This window comes from Lepidochelys olivacea (assembly GCF_965140295.1).
Source record: "Lepidochelys olivacea isolate rLepOli2 genome assembly, chromosome: 2".
NCBI lineage: Eukaryota > Metazoa > Chordata > Testudines > Cheloniidae > Lepidochelys > Lepidochelys olivacea.
In genome coordinates this window covers 182,316,014-182,336,455 of record NC_140412.1, presented here as the reverse complement: position 1 = coordinate 182,336,455, position 20,442 = coordinate 182,316,014, and the positions used below count along the sequence as shown (strand labels likewise).

The following is a 20,442-nucleotide window of genomic DNA, read 5'->3' as shown; positions in this document are numbered from 1 at the left end:
GCTTCAAACAGAAGTGATTGAGACCTAGCTCAGTGGTTAGGGACCTCTCCTGGGAGAATAGAACCCCAAGTTCAAATCCCTTCTCCACATCAGGCAGAATGGAGAATTAAACCTGGGTGTCCCATGTCTTGGGGGAGTGCTCTAAGCATTAGGATGAAAATTAACTACCACCACCTGTTTTGTTTTGAATGCATTCATTGGTCTGGGCCCTGAAGATAAGGTAGGTGAGGGAACACCTAGTTTGTGAATCCTGATGAGGTTTGGGCATCAGTTAGGCACTGCATTACTGGGTGGTATCAGAACTCAAGCAGCTGTGTACATTCTCAGCTGGTGAAATATAGGTGTCTAGCGGACTTTTAATGGTGAAAATGTATATGATGACAAAAGCTAGATTTCCCCTTTTATTTTTAAGATTTTTTTTCAATCTTATCTCCCTTGTACCTCAACTGAGCAGTAACATACAAATTAGACTTAAAAGGACAAAATCTTGCTGCAGTTATCTTGCAGGAAAAGGTTTTACTGAAACTTTAGACCAACAGTTCCATAGTTGCAGAAATGTATCCATTAATCTAACCACCTCTAGTCTCTTAACAGCAAAAGGAGAGGGAACTGCCATACAATGGCTGCTCAGTGAGGTCAAGCTCAAAAGCTACAGCTGCAGCACTAGAGGGCTAATCCAAAACTCATTAAAATCCAGGATAGCCTTTTTATAGACTTCAATAAGCTTTTGTTAGAAGAAACCTGCTCCTAGGGCCTGACTTCAACAGCTCGGAGGCAGGTTAGCCAGTCTCCAGGCTTTAGCCACTCTCTTTTTAAATCATATATAAAATCAGCCACAATTTCTGCAGCATGTTTTTCTACTTGTTACTCAGCAGAGGAGCTCTTGGCAGAGACACATATTTTAATAGAAGGTAACAAAGCTGCTTAACTGCTAAATTATGAACCCTCTCAAATAGCTGGTCTGTCTGTTTTGCACATTTCTTGAATCTTATCTAGAATTAAAAACACAAAGTGCTGGTTTTGAAAAAGTTGCCAATTTGCTCAGAGGGAAGATGAAGTCTTTGAAAGTGGCAGATGTATTTTCAGAATTATTTTGATAAGGTTTTTTCTTTCAGAATTACTCAACATAATGTTCCTTCACCCCTCCTCCCCCCCCAGGGAGAAAACAGAGCTGGATCAGCAAGAGTTTTTCAACCAAGAAACAAAATTAAACTCTGATATTTTGGTATTAAAACATACAAAAACCCCCAATCTTATGTGTAAACCTTTCATTTTCAAGGAGCCATGAAGTATATTTCTATATGATCAAATACAGTGAGCATGTGTCCTATTAAACATAACATGCCAGGCTTTTAACAATATAAGATGAATAGACAGTATATCAAACACAATAGCCATGATATAAATCAAAGTGTAGCTGAATCAACGTAGAATACAGGAAAAAATAATGTGAAGAACAGATCAGACTTATAGGTTGTTTCAGAGTTGGCACAGATGTCCTAATCGCCTATAGATCTCAAGTGGGCAAAGGGGCAGGGGAGGAATCTGGGAGGTTCAGGGGGCCAAGTTAGTGGTTTATTTCTGACAAATGGAAGTTGCCTGCTCTCCAGCATAAGAATTTGGAGGACACTCCATAAACAGAACCAGTTTTCCTCCTGTTGAGTTTACCAGGGGGAATAAGAGGAACCTGATCTAGCCTATGGAACTTTAAGAAGGGCTAGAATTTAGGGCCTCCCCAGCAGCATAGTCCAGTGGGTAGAGTTCTAGACTAGGACTGGAAGGTTCGGATTCTATTTCTGGTATAGTAGAAAAAGAGCCTGAAACATAAGGCCTTGTATCAGAGGCCTGGTGTGAGGCCTAAGGCCTGAACTAAAGTAATACTGAAGCTTTGCTGATATAAAGCAAAATGAGAAGAAGTCAGGCTCTGCCTGCTTACAAGCTCTCAGAATCTTGCAAGAACAGGGCTGATATTGCAGAAACACATTTCTAAGAGGTGCTAGGCACATTCCAGAAGGGTGATACCAGAACATCTCAATACCAACACAGTCCCTAAAGATAACAGGAACACAGTGATGCATCCTAAAGATGAAGTCAGAATGACAGTGTGATGGATAGAGATGTACAAGGGGATGAGTGGTAATTGGCTAGGTCAGAGAGTGTCAGCTCACTACGTCAGAGGGGCAGTACCTAACTTGTTTGCATTCATGTATGAAATGGAGTCTCAGAGGGAGTATCTTTGGCCAGCCTAGGGAGCAGTGGAAAGTCCTGCCACTGACAGAGCTGCATCCATTGTCACAGGCATACATATGCTAGTGTAACTGCAGGCATTGATCCAGGGAGCTAGGGCTGTGTTTCATCGGCAATAAACCTGGCTGGATGCTTTCGTACCTTAACTGATCTTGTGGTTATTGGGCAGTTCGCTCAAGGTCTGCTGCACCAGCTGTCTGCGCAGAGCTGAGACGGCACACATAGAGAACACACATGCGCAGCCGAACATCTAGCAACATCTGATCACACCGTTGATTTGTTAGATAAAATGGGCAAGTTATTTAATCTCTCTGTCCTTCTGTCTCCCCAATCCTTGGTCTGTTTACACTGTAAACTATTCAGGGTAGGGATGGTCTCATGTATTTGTACACTCAGGTTGGGCATCTAGGCACTACTGTAATACAAACAAATAATACCCATTGGGTATTATTCAGAAGAGCAGTTCTGTATAAGCTCAAAAGTTTGTCTGTCTCTCCAACAGAAGTTGGTCCAATAAAAGATACTACCTTGCCCAGTCTTTCCAATATCCAGGACCAACACAACACCACCACCACTTCCTGCATTATAAAAGCATGAATTTAGTCCCTCATGCCTACATCACATGATTTTGTGGAGACAAAAAAGTTACTGCATATTCAAACTTAAGTCAATAAGATGCTAACATTTCCCATCACCATTGCCTAAAGTCATAAAATGTTCTCTGATCACACTTCCCCATGAATTATATTTCATATCACATAAAAATGGTGTCCAAAGTACAATCTATACCTCCTCTGTGATGTTTTAGGATACTGTAGAAAAGCTTTTAAATAGCCATAATAGAGATGAAAAAGAACTTTTGGCCATTTAGGGTCATTCTCTGCCAATGCAACTTTGTACGTTGCAATATAATTCCGAGTCCTTAGTTCAGTGAAGGGCCCAAATCCATTTGCTGTGGATGTAAGATCTTAACTACAGTTTCTGCTAAGAACTTTTTATATAGGCCTGGATGAGGACTAGCTGACAAAGAACAATACATAGCTAAGAGAAAGCTGGGGTCATCAGATAACCTTGTGTGTTTCAAGTCAGTGAGCAGAGTCAGCATAACTTCAAATGTAATTGGGTGTCCTTATTGTGAGTTATAGCCACATGAAGCACTGAGAAAGGCCTCATGGTTACACCCTAATGCAGGGAGGAGATAGTGGTACAATACCCCTCAGATCCCAGACAGAGTTTGGGGAGAGGCCTAATATGATTGACATGAGTTATGACACCCTCCCCTCACAGATGTATGCCAATCCTAGCCCAGAGAAATGCAAGGGTAAACTTCTAAACAATTGTTATTGTTAAGTACTAATTACTGCTTTTTTGCTTTAAATCTCTAGGAATGTACCTGTTGGTCAACCGAGAGAGCTGCTACCTCATTCCCCTGGATCCCAAAATTAGGATTTAACCTGTATACTTTAATAGACATAGCTTGGGGGTAATTACCTGTGTGTCAGCAATATGTTAATTTGGTCCTTGGACAGAGACATTATGTAATCTTTTAGACCATTGGCTTACTGTGCTTATCTTGTCTTGCTGCTGGAACCTATCCAGGGAATTGGGGAAAACCCATCCTCGTTGCTTCTCTCCGCCCAATGAGCGCCCTATATAATCTATTGTAATTAATTGTTCTGCAGTGTCTCTGAGCCTGATAAACAAGGTGACACTCTGCCAGTGCAGTGCATAATAAACTCCTGTGCTTGACTCTACACAGTGTCCATTTTGGTCCTTTATTCAGGCTTGGGTTTAATGAAATGCAGAAGGATCCTCCACTATTTGGAAGATTATTCCACAGTTACTAGCTCTCATTGTAGGGAGATTTTAAATAAATGTAGCATAATTTTCCATTTCATTCTATCCCATTGCTCCGATTATCACCATAAAAATAATGATCCTTCCTTAATGTTTACACTATTCATATATTTCTATCTTTACACCTTCCTCCGCCCCTGCAATCTTATTAGTCATCTCTAAAGCTGGCTATACTTAGGCCTTTTAGTTTTTGCTTCTAAATCAAGCTTTCCAGTCCCATAACCATTTTTGTTGCTCTTCTCCATACTACCTATGTGTTAATAAAGTATCAGAACTGAATACAGAACTCACCCAGCTAGTCTCCAGTACTAGATTCTTTGCTTACACTAGATCCGCAAAGATCTTAGAGAAGAGCATGAGTATCAACTCAGTGTTTAATACCCCTTCCAGATAGATCCCAGAAGTGATTCTTGATTATTCCCATATCCTCAATTGTTCATAACATTTGTCCCCCCCCCCCATGGCCTATAATCTTCAAATGATGACAAAATTGAAAAATGTTTCCACTTAGCCAAATAGACCTAGTAGATGGTTTTCTACAATTAAGCAGGGTTTTCTGAACTGCTTTGAGCATTGCCCTTCCTCCTCATCTCTCCAAGTACCATCCATGCTGTGAGGGGCAGACTGTGCAACACCAGATGAACAACTTGCTGTGGCGCTCAGTCAGCGAATTAGAAAGGAGAGAATGAGGTTTGGGAGGTCAAGCAGACAAACTGAGAAGGTCAGAGAACCCACACTGTCTTGGCCAGGTTGGTGCAATAAGTATCAGGTTGGCACAGTCCAACCTGAGTTTGATGGTAACCTGAGGGATGAGAGGAATAAGGGGAAAAGGCATACATTAAGTCAACTCCCCAGTTCAGATGGGAGGCATCGAGTTCAGGACCCAGAACTGAGTCTTGCTCAGGAACAAAACTGATGACATTTCTTATCCTTTGTTAAGAACAAGTCAACCAATGGAATGTCCCATTCCCTGAAAATGGACCTCATTATGGTGCTCTTTAAAGATCATTTGCTGTTGTTTGAGAAAGTCCTGCAGAGTTGGTTGGCCAACAGGTTTTGAGATTCCAATAAATATGCCGCTGTGGGCATATCTTCCTTGTTCTAAAACTCCACTGCCTCCTGACAATGATGTTTGGAATGGGTTCCTCCTCCTCCTCTGATATTACATTGTGATGGCACTGTCAGTGAGTATGTGAACTGTTGCTCCCTGATCTGATTCTTTAAGGCGTGATACACATTGTAAATGGTCCAAAGCTCCAATATGCTGATATGACAGGACACTTCCTGCTCTGACCACAGACCCTAGATGTGCTTCCCAACCTACCGTGGAGGCATTGGTGACTACTGTTCTGGTCAGCAGAAAAACAGGCAAAGGGGAAACTCTTGCACACGTTGTTTTGTTCTGCCTACCATTTTAACAAGTGCAATATTTCTGGAGGCACTTGGACATATCTGTCCAATGTCTGGTAACTTGGGCAATAGACCAACTTCGATCATGACTAAAAAGAACAAAGATACAATCTTGTGTGTTGACTCATATAAGGGCATGTGGTCATATGGCTCAGTAGCTTCAGGCATAGATGGACATGGTCAAAGGATGTCTAGACAAAGGTGCCGAATTGTTTGGAATGACTTGAACAGAAAAAAGGCCCTTGAATTTGTAGATTCTAGTAGGGCCCCAGAGAATTTGATTTTTTGAGTTGGATTCAAAATTGACTGCTCCATTCAAAACCAGCCCCAGTCAATCGAAAAAGTCCAGTGTGACTGAAGAGTTGTTCCTTGGATGTGCCTCTGAGTTGGCAGTTGTCTGGGTACAGAAAGACATGAATTCCCCTTCTTCTGAGACACAGTACTACCACTGTCATGCATTTGTTAAAAGAAACACGGGGCTGATGACAGGCCAAAAGGGGACAACAGTATATTGATAGTGCTGGCCAGCGACAAAAAAAAAATCTCAGGAACTTCCTGTGACCTAGGAAAATTGCCATGTGGAGATAGGCATCGTGAAGACAGAGCAGCAAACCAGTTGCTGTGATTCAATATGGGAAGAACAGTTGCCAGGGTAAGCATGTGGAATCTCATGTACTTGATAAACTTTCTGAGATTGCAGAGATTGAGGATAGGTCTCATCCATCCCTGAAACTTGGGGATCAGGAAGTACTAGGAGTAAAATCCCTTTCCCTGATGAGGAATCTCCTCTATAGCTCCAAAGCACACAGAATCTGGACCTAGTGAAGGAGCAGTGACTTGTGAGAGGGGCCCTTGAAAAGCAACGTGGAAGGGCGTCGGATGGAGAGAAAGTGTATGGCGTAACTTGATCCCACAGTGCTTAGGATACATCTGTCCATTGTTATAGTATCCCAAGCACTGTAGAAGTGAGCCAGCCTCTCCTGGAACTGAGGAGACAGGGTTGAAACATTCACAACTGGGAAGCTGCTCTTGATATGAATGTCAAATAGGATGCCTGCCTGAAGATGGAGGAAGACGGGCTGGTTGGGTAAAACTAGAACCAGAAGATCTCTGTGATCTATGCCTTTTTCTAGGGAAGTTCTGTTGCCTATCAAGGTAGGATGGCTGACAGAAGTATTGCTGGGGGTGATCTTGCTGGTGTTGCTGCTGACCCTCAAAATGATGTCTCTCTGAGGCCCAAGTGTAATCCCCCAAAGACGGTAAAGTAGCCTGGGAGTCCTTAAAAGAATGCAATGTCTCATCAGTTTTCTCAGAAAACAAAAACTGATCCTCTATGATCTGTTGAACCTCAGGAGCTGTGCCAGAATTCTGTAACCACGAGGCCCCTCCTCATTCTCACAGCTGATGGACAAGGCATCCACTGCATCCAGCGAGGTTACTTTTCCTTGGGGGAGCAGAGGAAGGGGAACAATCCCTCTTCCTCCTGGGTGAAAAATCTAAGTCCTGATGTAGAGCCCCAGTCCGTACTGGCACAGGCTCTCTGGGGGGCTGACAATCTGCGATGCTTCTCAGCACCTCCTCCATCCCCTCCTGCACCCCAAAACCATTATTATACTTTTACACTAATATTTTGTTAGTATTAGATTAAAAGATGTTTTTGGCTTTGAAATTGAAAATCCCTTTGCCACTCAAGAAAGGTCAAGGGGACAAGATAGCGTCACCTTCAAGATGCATTACTCACTTTCAAAGAGAGATGTGCCTCAATCAGTCTCAAAATAATGGCTGGGGGTATAGTCACTGACACTCTACAGGTTCCTCTTTGAAGACTAATGTTTACAATATTTTTTTTTATTAAGAACAAATCTCAGTAAATTGACTAATTGAAACTTGAAATTTAGGAATGAATTTCCACTCCAATCAACATTTGGGGGTTAGGCTCATGATTATGTTTTGTACCTACATTACTAAGTGACATTTGTAAGGAAAGGAAAATGGAGGTTGACAGAATTTTTTTAAAGCATTAGAGACTCCTGATCTGTTCCATATCATTTGGCAAAGATTATTAATCTATGCAGTCGTCATACCTGTACCTGACATAATCATTATAATAAATTCTGTAAAATGTGATGTTTATAATGAGTAAAAATACAAAAACACATTCCATGAATTTTTTTATTTAACTACATATAAGTACATGTGAACAATTGAAATAAACCCCATAAAAATACAGTACTTTTTTGAGCTGTAACACTATTTAGTCACAATGTTTATATAGAAAGATATCCATTTTACTGCTTTCTTGAAACTCATCACCATATTTTTAAAAAATTCTCTCTTCTCTTAAGCCCTTTTTAGTGATTGTTTCCTTAATAGAAACTTTACCAAAATGTGTTTTTGTAAAAGTTAAAAAGTTAATATGTATTTTCAACCCTTTATCTGAACCCTCCCAAAAAGCAAATTTTAAAAAAAATCAAATACATAAAATACTGATCAGCTTTTATTCCACAGTCTTCACATATGTTCAACATTTTATTACTACTGTAAAAGAGGTTTATTCCTACAGCATCTATTACTGCTAGATGCAGTCTGGGCTGAATATCCAGTACAGCCACCTAGACCACTGTCATGTCATTAGGCTGCTGACTGAACATTTATATAGTCTCAACAGTTACAAATCTAGATTACTTGTGATGTTTTCCAGTGGCTGTAACATATAGAATTTATAACATCTTGTTTGTTAATAGTCTGTACAATATCCTTGCTCCAGTACACTGGGAAGTGAATTCCTCTGTGAAATTAAGTCCTGTACCATCCACAATGTCAGGGCCACATTATGGTGATAGAAATAAGAAAAAACTTCAAAGCAGGAAGGATAATTGCACTCTACATGGTCAGACAATTCAAGGAAAGTATATCTAACATTTGGTTTAGTGATTACATTTAAACAAACTTTTGACCATAATCATAGTAAGGTCAGGTTAATTTTGTTACAAGGGTTTTTTTCAGTATTATTTGGATATTTTTAAAAACCAGCATTAGTTAAATAAAGCTAGATGTCCAATGTACAACAGAATCCTTAAACGGGCTTTAATAGCATCTCCTACAGAGTTAAGGTGTAGCTTTAGCACATCTGGCAGTGCAGAGTTTATTCTATTACCTTACTAAAGCTACACAACAACAAGAATAAATGATGGATTTTGCCTGAATAAAATATTTTTTCCCTTATTAAACTTCACATGTGCATGTCTGGTTGTTTTGAATGTACTAGAATGTTAAAAATCCTTGGGCAATCAGAGGCTAAGCTACCGCTCAGTTGCAAATATTCCTCTCATTGGTTTAATTATTTTTGAAAAATTAATACTGAAGTTACTGCACATGCAAAGTGCACATCATCTAAAATGTGCAGTTTCAAGACTGTTTAAAAATTATTTCCATTTAAAAGACAAACTTAAAGGCCTGACATGTTTTTAAAGTGATCCAAAATTTATCAGCAACCCTTCTTCAGTTTCTCATAAAACCATCCTTCAGACAGATATGGCTAAAGAAATTGTGACACTTCTTCAGAAATGTGTGAACCGTATCACATTATCCAAAGAGGAATACTGGGAGGATCATTATACTGTGATGGTGATTTAAGAAGTCTGCTGCTAGGTGCTATAGCACCATCCATTAGTTCCTAATTACTAGCACCAATGGTTTAAATAACCTTGCTTTGCTAAGACAGACTGACAGCATTTTTTAACAATTTGATTGGTTTTGAGAACTGTAGTTACTTTCTACAGCCACTTAACTTTTGTTTGGAGCAGTATTTATTAAAGAGTGTGCAAACATATAATCATTTGCATAGCAAACCTCAAGAGACTGACTCTGAAATAGAAATCCAAACTGTCAGGTTAAGGTACTTCTATAATCAGAATTCCTTTAAAACGACAAATATTTAAAAATACACATTTCCTAATTTTAAGTTTAGTATAAAAGGTGTTTCTGATTTAGATTTTTTATACAGTTACCAGTTAAAAAGTTGAAAAAGATTGACAGTTCTTTGCACTGAAGTGTTATTCCCTAGTAACCTTCAAGACTCTGTAAATACTGTTCTGGAATACTGTGTTGAAATATGGCCTGGGGTCCTTACTCATACGGTTACATAAAGGAATTTTGCCAGCATTGGCAGGTTCTTCCACATCCCAAATTTCAGGCATACTGCAACCGGGCCTAGAAAATATTTGAATATGTAAACAAAAATAAAGAAGGACAAGTAAGGAAATGTAATGAAAGAAACATATGGCAAGTTTGTTTTATAAACTAAGGGTTAAAATGACTGACCTACAAAGGGGAAAAAAGGGTTTCTGAACTCTTGCTCCTTTATGATGAATTACGGAAAGCACTTAGGTCTTCTTTAAAGGTTTTTTTCATTTGTCTTTATATTGGAAATACAGGTCATATTGGAGAATTAGTGAAAAAATGGTTACCTACCTTTCGTAACTGTTGTTCTTCAAGATGTGTTGCTCATGTCCATTCAATTTGGGAGTGCACGCACTCACATGTGCGGTCGGAGATTTTTCCCTTAGCAGTATCCATAGGGTTGGCTGCGGCGCCCTCAAGTGCGGTGCTCACGTGTCTGTATATTAGGCACCGCTGGCCCTACGCCCTCTGTTTCTTCTTGTCAGCAACTCCGACAGAGGGGCAGGAGGGCGGATAATGGAATGGACCTGAGCAACATCTCAAAGAACAACAGTTACGAAAGGCAGGTAACCATTTCTCTTCTTCAAGTGCTCGCTCATGTCAATTCCATTCTAGGTGACTCACAAGCAGTATCCATGGAAGTGGGCTTGGAGTTCACGGTCTTGCAGCTTGCAGCACTGCTCTGCCAAAGCCAGCGTCGTCTCGAGTTTGCTAGGTAAGTGCACAATGAGACGTGAACGTGTGGACAGATGATCAGGGAGCGGCCCTACAGATCTCTTGGATTGGCACCTGTGCCAAGAAAGCCGCTGATGACACTTGCGCTCTAGTCGAGTGTGCCGTCACAGCTGCTGGCAGAGGCACTTTTGCCAGCTCACAGCAGTAGCGGATACAGGCCACGATCCAGGATGAAATCCTCTGAGCAGACACTGGGTGACCTTTCATCCTATCTGCCACCGCAACGAACAGCTGTATTGACCTGCGAAACAGCTTTGTCCTGTCGATGTAGAAGGCCAGCGCCCTCCTGACAGCCAAGGTGTGCAACCTGCGTTCCTCTTCCAATTTATGAGGCTTTGGGAAGAAGACAGGTAAGTATATGTCCTGGCTGGTATAAAATTGGGAAACTACCTTGGGTAGGAATGCTGGGTGCAGCCACAGCTGGACCTTATTCTTACAGAATACTGCATAGGGTTGCTCTGAAGTAAGTGCCCTGATCTCAGACACCCTGCAGGCAGACATTATCACAACCAGGAACAAAACCTTCCAGGAGAGAAGAGGAGAGCAGGAAGCCAGAGGCTGAAAGGGAGGCCCCACGAGCCGCGACAGCACCAGATTCAAGTCCCAGGGAGGGACAGGGTCCCAGACGTGAGGGTAGACACGCTGCAGACCTTTCAAAAACCGGGCCATCATGTTGTGAGCGAAGACCAACCTGCCCTGGAGTGGAGGGTGGAAGGCTGAAATAGCGGCCAGGTGGACCCTGATCGACGACAGGGACAACCCTTGGAGCTTGAGGTGCAGAAGATAATCCAGCGAGGCCTGGATAAATCATTCCGAGGCCCAGCATGTGAACCTTTTCCACTTGGCCAGGTAAGTCGGTGTGGTGGAAGGTTTTCTGCTACCCAACAAGACCTGTTGAAGCCGGGCCAAGCATTCCCGTTCTTCCGCATTCAGCCATGCAGTAGCCATGCTGTCAAGTGCAACACCACCAGGTTTGGGTGCAGAAGACTGCCATGGTTCTGGGATAGCAGGTTTGGCCAGAGAGGTAGCTGCAGCAGAGCAGCTACCAAAAGATCCAGCAGTGTGCCAAACCAGTGCTATCGAGGCCATGTGGAGGCTATCAGGATAACCTTCGCCCTGTCCTGTTTGATCTTCACAAGGACTCTGTGAATCAACGGCACTGGCAGGAAGGCATAAATCACCATGGGAACAGAAAGGTGTCTGACAGGGAGCCCCTATCCATCCCCTGGATTGAACAGAATACGTGGCATTTCCTGCTCTGACAGGAGGGGAACAAGTCCACCTGGGAAGTCCTTCACTTCCAGAAGATCATACTGATCGCCTCCAGATGGAGTGACCACTCGTGGCAAGATGAGAAGGTCCTGCTGAGGTGATCTGCTAACACGTTCCTGGTCCCGGGCAGATATGTGGCTACCAGATGAATGCCATGCCACACACAGAAGTCCCAAAGGCAGAGAGCTTCTTGGCAAAGGGCCAACGACATAGCTCCACCCTGCCTGTTGATGTAATACATTGCAGCAGTATTGTTAGTCAGGACCTGCAACACCTTGCCCTTCAGGTGGGACAAGAAAGCCTGAAAGCCCAGGTGAACCGCTCTGATCTCCCTGACTTTTACATGGAGGGCCAGATCATCCTGCAACCAGTGGCCTTGCATGCTGAGCTTGCCCAGGTGGGCTCCCCAGCCCAGATCCGAAGCATCAGAGGCCAGGGTCAGCGACGACCAGCGAGCCTGGAGGCAGGTGGGTATACATGTACTCGAATCCCATGGCTGGCACAAAGTGCTTTTTCTCAGCCCCCTTGGAGGTGGGAGGGATGCATGACAGGGTTTGCCAGAGGACCTGGGCTATTTTTAAGACCCTGTGGGGCACTGGTCATGTAACACGGGCAAGGGTAGATGCCGAGAGCACACTGAATAGGATGTCCACCTGTTCAGCATCTCCTCTACCTCTAGGCCCAAGTTCTCGGCCACCCATTGAAGCAGGGCCTGGTGCTCTTTGAAGTTGTCCGGCAGCCTGGCACTTGAGGACCCTGCACCACCTCATCCGGGAATGACGATGATGACTGGACCACCAGGGAGGCTCCAGAACATCATCCTCCATGGGGGAAGAGGGTTTTGGGGTGGGCACTCGCTCCTCTCCCCTGCCCTCTGAGTGCACTTTGCACACCAAGCCTGGTGCCGCCTGCTGTTGCTCCGAGGTGGCAGCCAATTAATGGTGCGAAGGGGGCATCGGCATCACAGGCATGCCCCACGCACTCCAGTAGGGCCACTGTGTCGGCCACTGGCTGTGTGGCCAAGATGGCATCGCAGAAGTCGATGAAGCCTCGGGTGCCCAATCGCGCCAGTGATGCCTCGGTGAGGGACTGAATTCCCTCTCTGTGCCAGAGGAATCCCCTTCCGGTGACCACAGTGGGGCTGTCGATGCCTGCATTTTGAATATGAGGACCGGGGATGGGGGGGACTGGTACTGCGATGGAGACTGTTCCCAAGGTGCAGGGGACGGGGATCTGTGCCAAGAAGATGACCGGTGAGAGGATGAACGATGCCAACGATACGGTGACAGGCGCCTCCCTACAGGGGATCTGCGTGGAGAGGGCAGAGACCGCAATCATGGTGCCGGTGATCTAAGGCGACCTGCAAAGCACCTGCGTTGCAAAGCTGGAGATCTGCAGCGTGGAGACAGAGCGCATTGTCTTGGCTCTGGCGATTGGCGACACTCACTTGCCCCCTGGGGGGCTTGACAGCTGGCTTACTGTGGCCACAGCTGTAAGAACTTTCGACCCAGGACGCAGAAACAGCATGATATCCATGCACATGGTGCCAGCGATGCTGATAGAGGCCTCTACTCTCTGGGTGCCAGGAGAGCTTTGGAAGGTGCCATAGGCCTGGGTCCCCAACCGCTCCTGGGAGTTGGTGGCAGATCCCTTGGGGGGCTAGGGCCCCCCATTGGGGAGGCACATCCATGTGGCTCTGGTGTGGGTGGGTGGCCTGAACTGGGTCCTTTGCACAATACCCCATGGCCTTTCTTGCTCAGTACTGGGGAGCAGTCTTTCTTGGACTTCTTTTTGGGCACCGGTGATGGAGAGCAATGCCGGGCAGAACCCAGTGCTGGGCATGCACTACGCACCAAGGCCGAAGTGCTAGGGGCAGAGTCTGGCCAGGAAGGCTCCGACGCCGGGCGGAGAGCAACCTCCATGAGGAGGGCCGTCCAATGGATGTCATGCTGTTTCTGCGTCCTGGTCGAAAGTTCTTACAGCTGTGACACATGCGATTCCCCCAAGCACTTCAAGCAGCTGCTATGGGGGGTCACTTACAAGCATAGGCCTGTTGCAGTCAGAGCAGGGTATAAAATCTGGAGACTGGGGCACGCTCCACCTGGGGCGAAGTCCCCGTTGGGACTCTAACTTCTAACTACACTACGTAACAACCACTTAAACACTGATTACTATAAACAAACTGCTTACAAGGCCCTAAGGCTTGAAGACAGTAGAAACGAAACAGATAGCTCTTGCTAGGCAAGGAAAAGGCACTCTGACGAACCACCATGAGTGGTAAGAAGGAACTGAGAGGGTGTAGAGCTGGCGGTGCCTAATATACCGACGCATAAGCACGGCACTCAAGACAGCGCCACAGCCGACCCTACGGATACCGGTAAGGCAAAAATATCCGACAACCGTGCGCACACCTAGAATGGAACAGACATGAGCAAGCATTCAAAGAAGAAATTATATTACAAAATCAAAGAAAAAAGCGTATAGTCAGAAAAAGTCTTGTTTGGGTTTTGTAACATCTATTTCATTTCCATGACTAATTAGCATTTTGCAGAAAAAATTCAACATCTTTGGACCTCCTTACACATACACATCTGCAACTGCCTTCACAGCATAGCTATCTGCTTGCTCTGCATTAACTTTAATTGTGTTCTACAATTATGTTTAAGGTTATAATCCTAAAAGGTTCACACACAAACTTAACTTTACACATATGAATGAAGTCAATAGAACTACTGTGTGTAGAGTTACTTGTGTATTTGAAGGATCTGGGCCCAAATTTGTTTCTGGTACTTAATTATGGTTAAGGATAAATGTAAATTCAAACTGCATATCAAACACAAATTATCTAATACCTAATGTTCATATACCTGTGGGTATATTTGAACAACATACCCCGACATAAAGAGGCTCAGTGACTGTAAAGGTTGTAAAGTCTATCTTTCTATTCACACATCCTAATTTTGTTTGTGTGGATAGAGAGCCTGGCTCTGTCTGTATTAATTCAATTCATACAGTTTAAGAACTTGTGCTAAATGTGAAATAAATCTGCAAGTTCTAATGACACAGTTACCGTAATTCTCTCATCAATCTCCACAATCCAAAGACAAGATCCAGTATATCCTCAGCTATACTTTGGACAGACTATTGATGCTGAATACTAATACTTACTTAGTTCTTCTTATGCACCATGACTCTTCTAAGATGTAATAATTCACTCCTAGTTTTAACAAATCTTTTTTGACTTCTTTTGCTGGTTTTCGACTATACATGGAATACACTATTTTAGTTCTGGCCCTTTGAAAATAAAAAATCCATAAAAGCTGTTAGGAAATAGGATGGGAGGGTGGGGAGAACCAAATTATTTAGGATGAATAAAATAGCCAGCCTGAGATACCATAATGAGGGGGATTGTATAAAAAAGGCAGACCGCTTTGTAAGAAAAGCATGTAATAAAATTATATTTATGTTAGAGTACTTGGGTTTAACATTTCTTAAGTTATTTGCCCTCCTATTTAAGACATGGCACCAGGAAACACTGCAGCTTCTTATTTCATACTGACTGTGTATCACTTGTGGGAGAGAAGCAACGACTTTCTACTGAATTGGTCTTTAAGACACATTTATATTTTAGATGATTCAGTTCCAGACATTTTGTTCTAACTTCACTCAGATTCATTCCACAGATTTTGACTGAAGTGGGTTATGTTTCTTCTGGTTTAATGAGAAACAAGATGAATTTCCTGGTGGACCCGTTTGCCCTCCCAGGAAAGTGAACTTCCTTCGATTTGTAAAGAGAGAAACTTCAAAAACAGAACTTGTTTCTTTCCATTTCCCACTAGCCTGAACAAAACATGATTTTAGTTTAAAGACAAGAAAGGGTGAGCAGAATCACTAAAAAGGAAAGCCTGGCATTGTGATCTACTGTCAATGCACTGAAGCAATGTACATAATCATATAATAACCTTAATAGAATTCTATTTGTCCTGTAAAAGAGAAGGTTGGTGAAAGTCTGAAGACATGCAGTGAATCATTTAGAATATTCTCTACAAAATCCTGTCAGTCTAGTGCTCATATGATTGTGGGATGGGGAAGTAAGGCAAATAGCTGTTTTGCAGACTTGTCCCAAAATATTAAGGCTCTGATACCAAGTACAGTTGAAGGGGATTGTCTGGAGACAGAGAGCAACATGATTATAGTTGGATCTTACATGTGACTAGAAATATACTATAAACATGTGGCACTATCTGTGTGCTCCCCTTCCCCTACCCTCTTTCCACAAACTTGAGTTGCTGAAGACTGTTGCAATGATACTTGTGGATAAGATGTTAAAACTTTTTAAATAAATGAATTTCAGAAGCCAATTTACACAAAAAGTTCAGGTTCCGAAAACTGCAAGGAAAACAAATTAAGCCGTCAAATGCCATATGAAATGAACTGATCAAAAAAGTCTGTGCAAAATTTGAATTTCAATCAGTCTTAATAAAAGAAGTTCTTAACTTAATAATCAACATTTAAATAATATGGATTTAATATTTCAAGAAAACACAACCCTTGCTTCCAGTAATAACTAAGTAAAACCTGCAATCTTGAGAACTTGTCTGTTCACTGGGCCATGGGAAAACAGAGCAACAAGAGGTAGATTTAGTAGCAGGATGTTGCTTCAGACTTCATAATTACACAATATTTTTGATTACTAAGGCTATATTTATACTTTAAATGCTACAGTGGCACAACTGCAGCTGCATTACTGTAGCACTTCAGCGTAGAGACTACCTATGCTGATGCGTGGACTTCTCCCGTTAGTGTAGGTAATCCACCTTCCCAACGGGCGGTAACTCAATCAACGGCAGAATTCTTCTGTTGATCTAGAGCTGTCTACACTGGGGACTAGGTTGGTTTAATTATGCCATATAGTGGTGTGGATTTTTCATACTCCTGAGCGACACAGCTGAGTCGATCTAACTTTTTAGCATAGACCAGCCTTAAGTCTGAACCATTACAGTGTCTCTACTACTTCTATCCCACAATGGACTACTGTCCTTCAACTTGCTGATGACTATTTTAAAACAATGTTGATTAGTCAAATAAAAATATGACCTAGAACTTCATGGGTTTTTAAAAGATTGTACTAGACAACATGATGATCATTCCTGTTGTACATCGCAAGGCTAAAATAATTAATGTTAGAGGAATAAAACTGAACTTTGAAATTTACCTCAGCCCTGCATCTTCATAATGGGGATGATTTACAATCGGTCGAAGGGCAGACAACTTGACACTAGCCATTGTAGGCATCGCTCCTGCAAAAACAGCATCTGTAATATATAATGAAAGACTTATTTAAAGCAGGGATAATTAAGAAAAGGGGAGAAGAGATTCAGTTTCAAATAGTCAAACCAGGACAATACAACAGAATAAATGTAAGGACGGAGAGATCTGTTGCACTTTAAAAATAAATAAATAAATAAATCCTTAAATTTAATTGCTCTGAAAGCTTGGTTCAAATAGCCTGTGAAGAGATGCTCAAAAGACAAAGGCCAAGGATTTTCAAAACTAACTATTTATTTGGGATGATAAGCACCCTCTGGAAAAAAAAATCTGACTTATTAAAGCAACTCAAGTTGAGCACCCAAAACGAGGCATGCAAAAATCACTGGTCATTTTGGAAAGTCTTGAGTACTGTATCAGTCTTACGGAATTAAACTATTAAATTTGTGGACTTAATATATTTTATTAAGTCTTTTTGGTCGTGAATCTGTATATTGACACATTCATGCCAGTGTCGATTTTTACTTGATTTCTGATGCATGTACACCCAAGTATTTCCCACCTGACTGTGATATAAGTCCTTAGTGCATGCAGATACTTTCACTTTTATAACTATCTATTTACGGAGAAGCAGCTCATTTTCTGATTTATCCGTCTACCTTTGAACAACAGGAGAGGAACAAACAGGGACATGCCCTAGAATGAATAGGGCGTGCTCTACTGATGAAATGAAGAGCAAAGCCCAAGTCTGCATATGGATCCATGTGGATAGAACCCTACAATTTATGTTGAGTCCATTTAAGTCTATTAGTGATACTACAGCAGTGCCTAGGGGTCCCAAACAAGTTTGAAGCCCAACAGTATTAGGCTCTGTACAAAATTATAGTAAAAAACAGCCTCTGTCCAGAAGAGCTTATAAAACTAATAGAGAGGCGAAACAGAACCAAGTGACTTGTACAACGTCATGCAGCACGTCACTGAGAGCTAGGACTGAAATGAAGGTCTCCTCAGTCCCAGCTCAGTATTTTATCCACTAGATCATGATGCGTCAGTCAACTGAGCACTGTATATGTACAAAGGTCCACAAACATGGCTCCAACTGCATGAACGATACCCAAGTACGTGAATGCTGTTGCACTTAAGAACACAAGCATTTTCAAAAAGTATGTTCATCATATTTCAGGAGAAACTTTTGAGACAAATAATGAACTTTCCTTTAGGAATTTTTTTCTTCTGAATAGAATTATACTGAGGTTTTAGCCAAAATGTGATTGTCTTCAAGAAAAAAGGCATACAAGATGTTACTAACTTATACTAACTGTTGTTCTTTGAGATGTGGGTACAGACATGCACCCAGTATACCAAAGCCAGAGAACTTTGCCTAGCAGTACCCATAGAGGCGGTGCACACATCCTCTAGCTCCTTAGACCACCCCCCCCGCAGGTTATTTAGGGGCAGTGCTGCCTCAACCTCCCTCTCAGCACACCAAACATCAAGAATTGAAACTCCTATGTAGAGGGGACAGAGGGTGTGTCATAGAATACACATCTGCACCCACATCAAAAGGAACAGTAACAGCACATTAAAATAACTGTCCTTTCTTCTTTGAGTGAGTGCAGACATGTATTTCACTTAGGTGACTGACAAGCACTATCAGGACATGTGGCTCACAGTCTATTCTGAGAGCAACTGCAAGACTGCCTTCCCAAAATTTGCAGAATATCATCATGCTTTGTAAAATTATGTATGGAAGACCAAACAACAGCCCTGCAAATGTCCAGTATTAAAATATCACTGAGAAATGCAACGGATGTCACTTGGGACCTCATTGAAGTAGTCATGGCCACAAGAAACACTGTCTTTTGGCGTAGAAAAGACAAAGAACAAATTGCCTGGGGCTCAAATAGAAAACCCATGAGGGCAGCCAACAGAGTGCTAAGGTCCCATTGAGGAATCACTTCCTTTACCAATGGAAAGAAACGAGTGACCCCTTTCATGAATCTGGCTACAATGGCATTTGAAAAACTGATTTCCCTTGGATAGAGGATGAAATGCTGAAATTGCTGCTCAGAGGACCCTCAACGAACTGATAAGACAGACCACAGGACTGAAGGTATAATAGGAACTCCAAAATGTCCTGAATGCAGGCTTGCCTCAACTGAACTCCCTGGGGACAAGAACTAAGTTGAAATACATTTCCACTTAGCCAAATATGTAGTCCTACGAAAGGACTTTCTACTACTAAGTTGAACCTGTTGAACAGCTGTGGAACAGTGCTCCTTCTGATCTAACCATGCGGCATCCATGCGGTGAGATGTCGACTGATTGGAGCTGGATATCAACAACAAAATCCCAGAAAGACTGAGATAAAGAAGCTTGAAGTAAACTCTCACACCGATTGCTCCAACTCTAGCCATGCATGGCAAGAAGGAACTGATGGTGGTCAGGGTAGCACCACCTTTAAATAACCTGAGGAGGAGCTAAGGGGTCAGAGGACACAAGTGCAGCACCTACAGTTACCTGTAAGAAAAATTCTCTGGCTTTGGTGCACCTGAGTGGAATACATGTCTGCCACTTGCAGAACAGAGGATTCTCACTTAAACATAAGTGAAATACAAGGAACGTATCCCAGCATTCCAAATATGTTAGTTAAAAAAATTGTTTAATTTAATCTGTGTCAAAAACCATGTGTGTAATAGCACAATAGTATTTTGAAAAATGCAGTTAGCATTTTAATTGGCTTAATCTTGATTCAATTCCAGCATCTAATAAGGTTTAACTGCTCCTGACTGACTGCATTTTGACAGATTATTGCTAAAAATTCCTTCAGTTACAGCTCAAATAAGGACATCATCACACACAACTAAATAGTTTACCTTGTCTGGTACTGGATTTTATCCATTCTAAAAGTTCTTCCTGTGGCAAATTGCTAAATTCTCCCATTATGTTCCACTGATTCTGAAGGTTTGCTGATCCCTCTATTGCCATTATTGCTAAAATAGCAAAGACCAATGTTTTGGGCTGAATTTTGCCAAAGAGCCATCCAAACAACTGAAATATAAAAGCCAGTTAATTCCAAAATACCTACAGTATTATACAATATTCATGTCTTATGATTTTAATTTCTCCAGTAGAACCTGTCACACATATTACAATCAATCACAGATGTTCTTTTAGGGCCCAGTCCTGCTCCTATTGACGTCAATGGAAATTCTGCCATTAACTTCAGTGAGAGTAGGATTAAGACCTTAAGTATTCACTTAAGTTGACTCCACTGGAGTATGCTGCTCCTACTTTTCTTATACTATAAAATAAGAAAATATGCATTAATGCAACTTTAAATTTTCAGTGATCATAAAGTCAGGGAATGCAGCAGTTAAGGTTCATTCAGCAATGTCATCTAAATCTCACATATGTAGTATTTTATATTCTTGTCAAATGAACAGTTCAGTATATTTATGATCATTTTAA

The 20,442-nt window shown here is 42.2% G+C and overlaps 1 protein-coding gene across 2 annotated transcripts in view; it reads right to left on the bottom strand.

The window, feature by feature from the left end:
• Positions 1–7,718: 7,718 nt before the first annotated feature.
• Positions 7,719–20,442, bottom strand: part of DPY19L1 (dpy-19 like C-mannosyltransferase 1) — a 91,611-nt gene continuing 78,887 nt past the window's right edge. For both annotated transcript variants that reach the window (XM_084619551.1, XM_084619552.1), the window contains 4 exons: positions 19,848–20,022; positions 16,919–17,018; positions 14,872–14,997; positions 7,719–9,726 (listed from right to left, as the gene is read on the bottom strand). In XM_084619551.1, the coding sequence (XP_084475677.1) occupies positions 9,570–9,726; positions 14,872–14,997; positions 16,919–17,018; positions 19,848–20,022 (558 nt within the window). In that variant the 3' untranslated portion in view covers positions 7,719–9,569. The remainder of the gene's footprint in view (positions 9,727–14,871; positions 14,998–16,918; positions 17,019–19,847; positions 20,023–20,442) is intronic.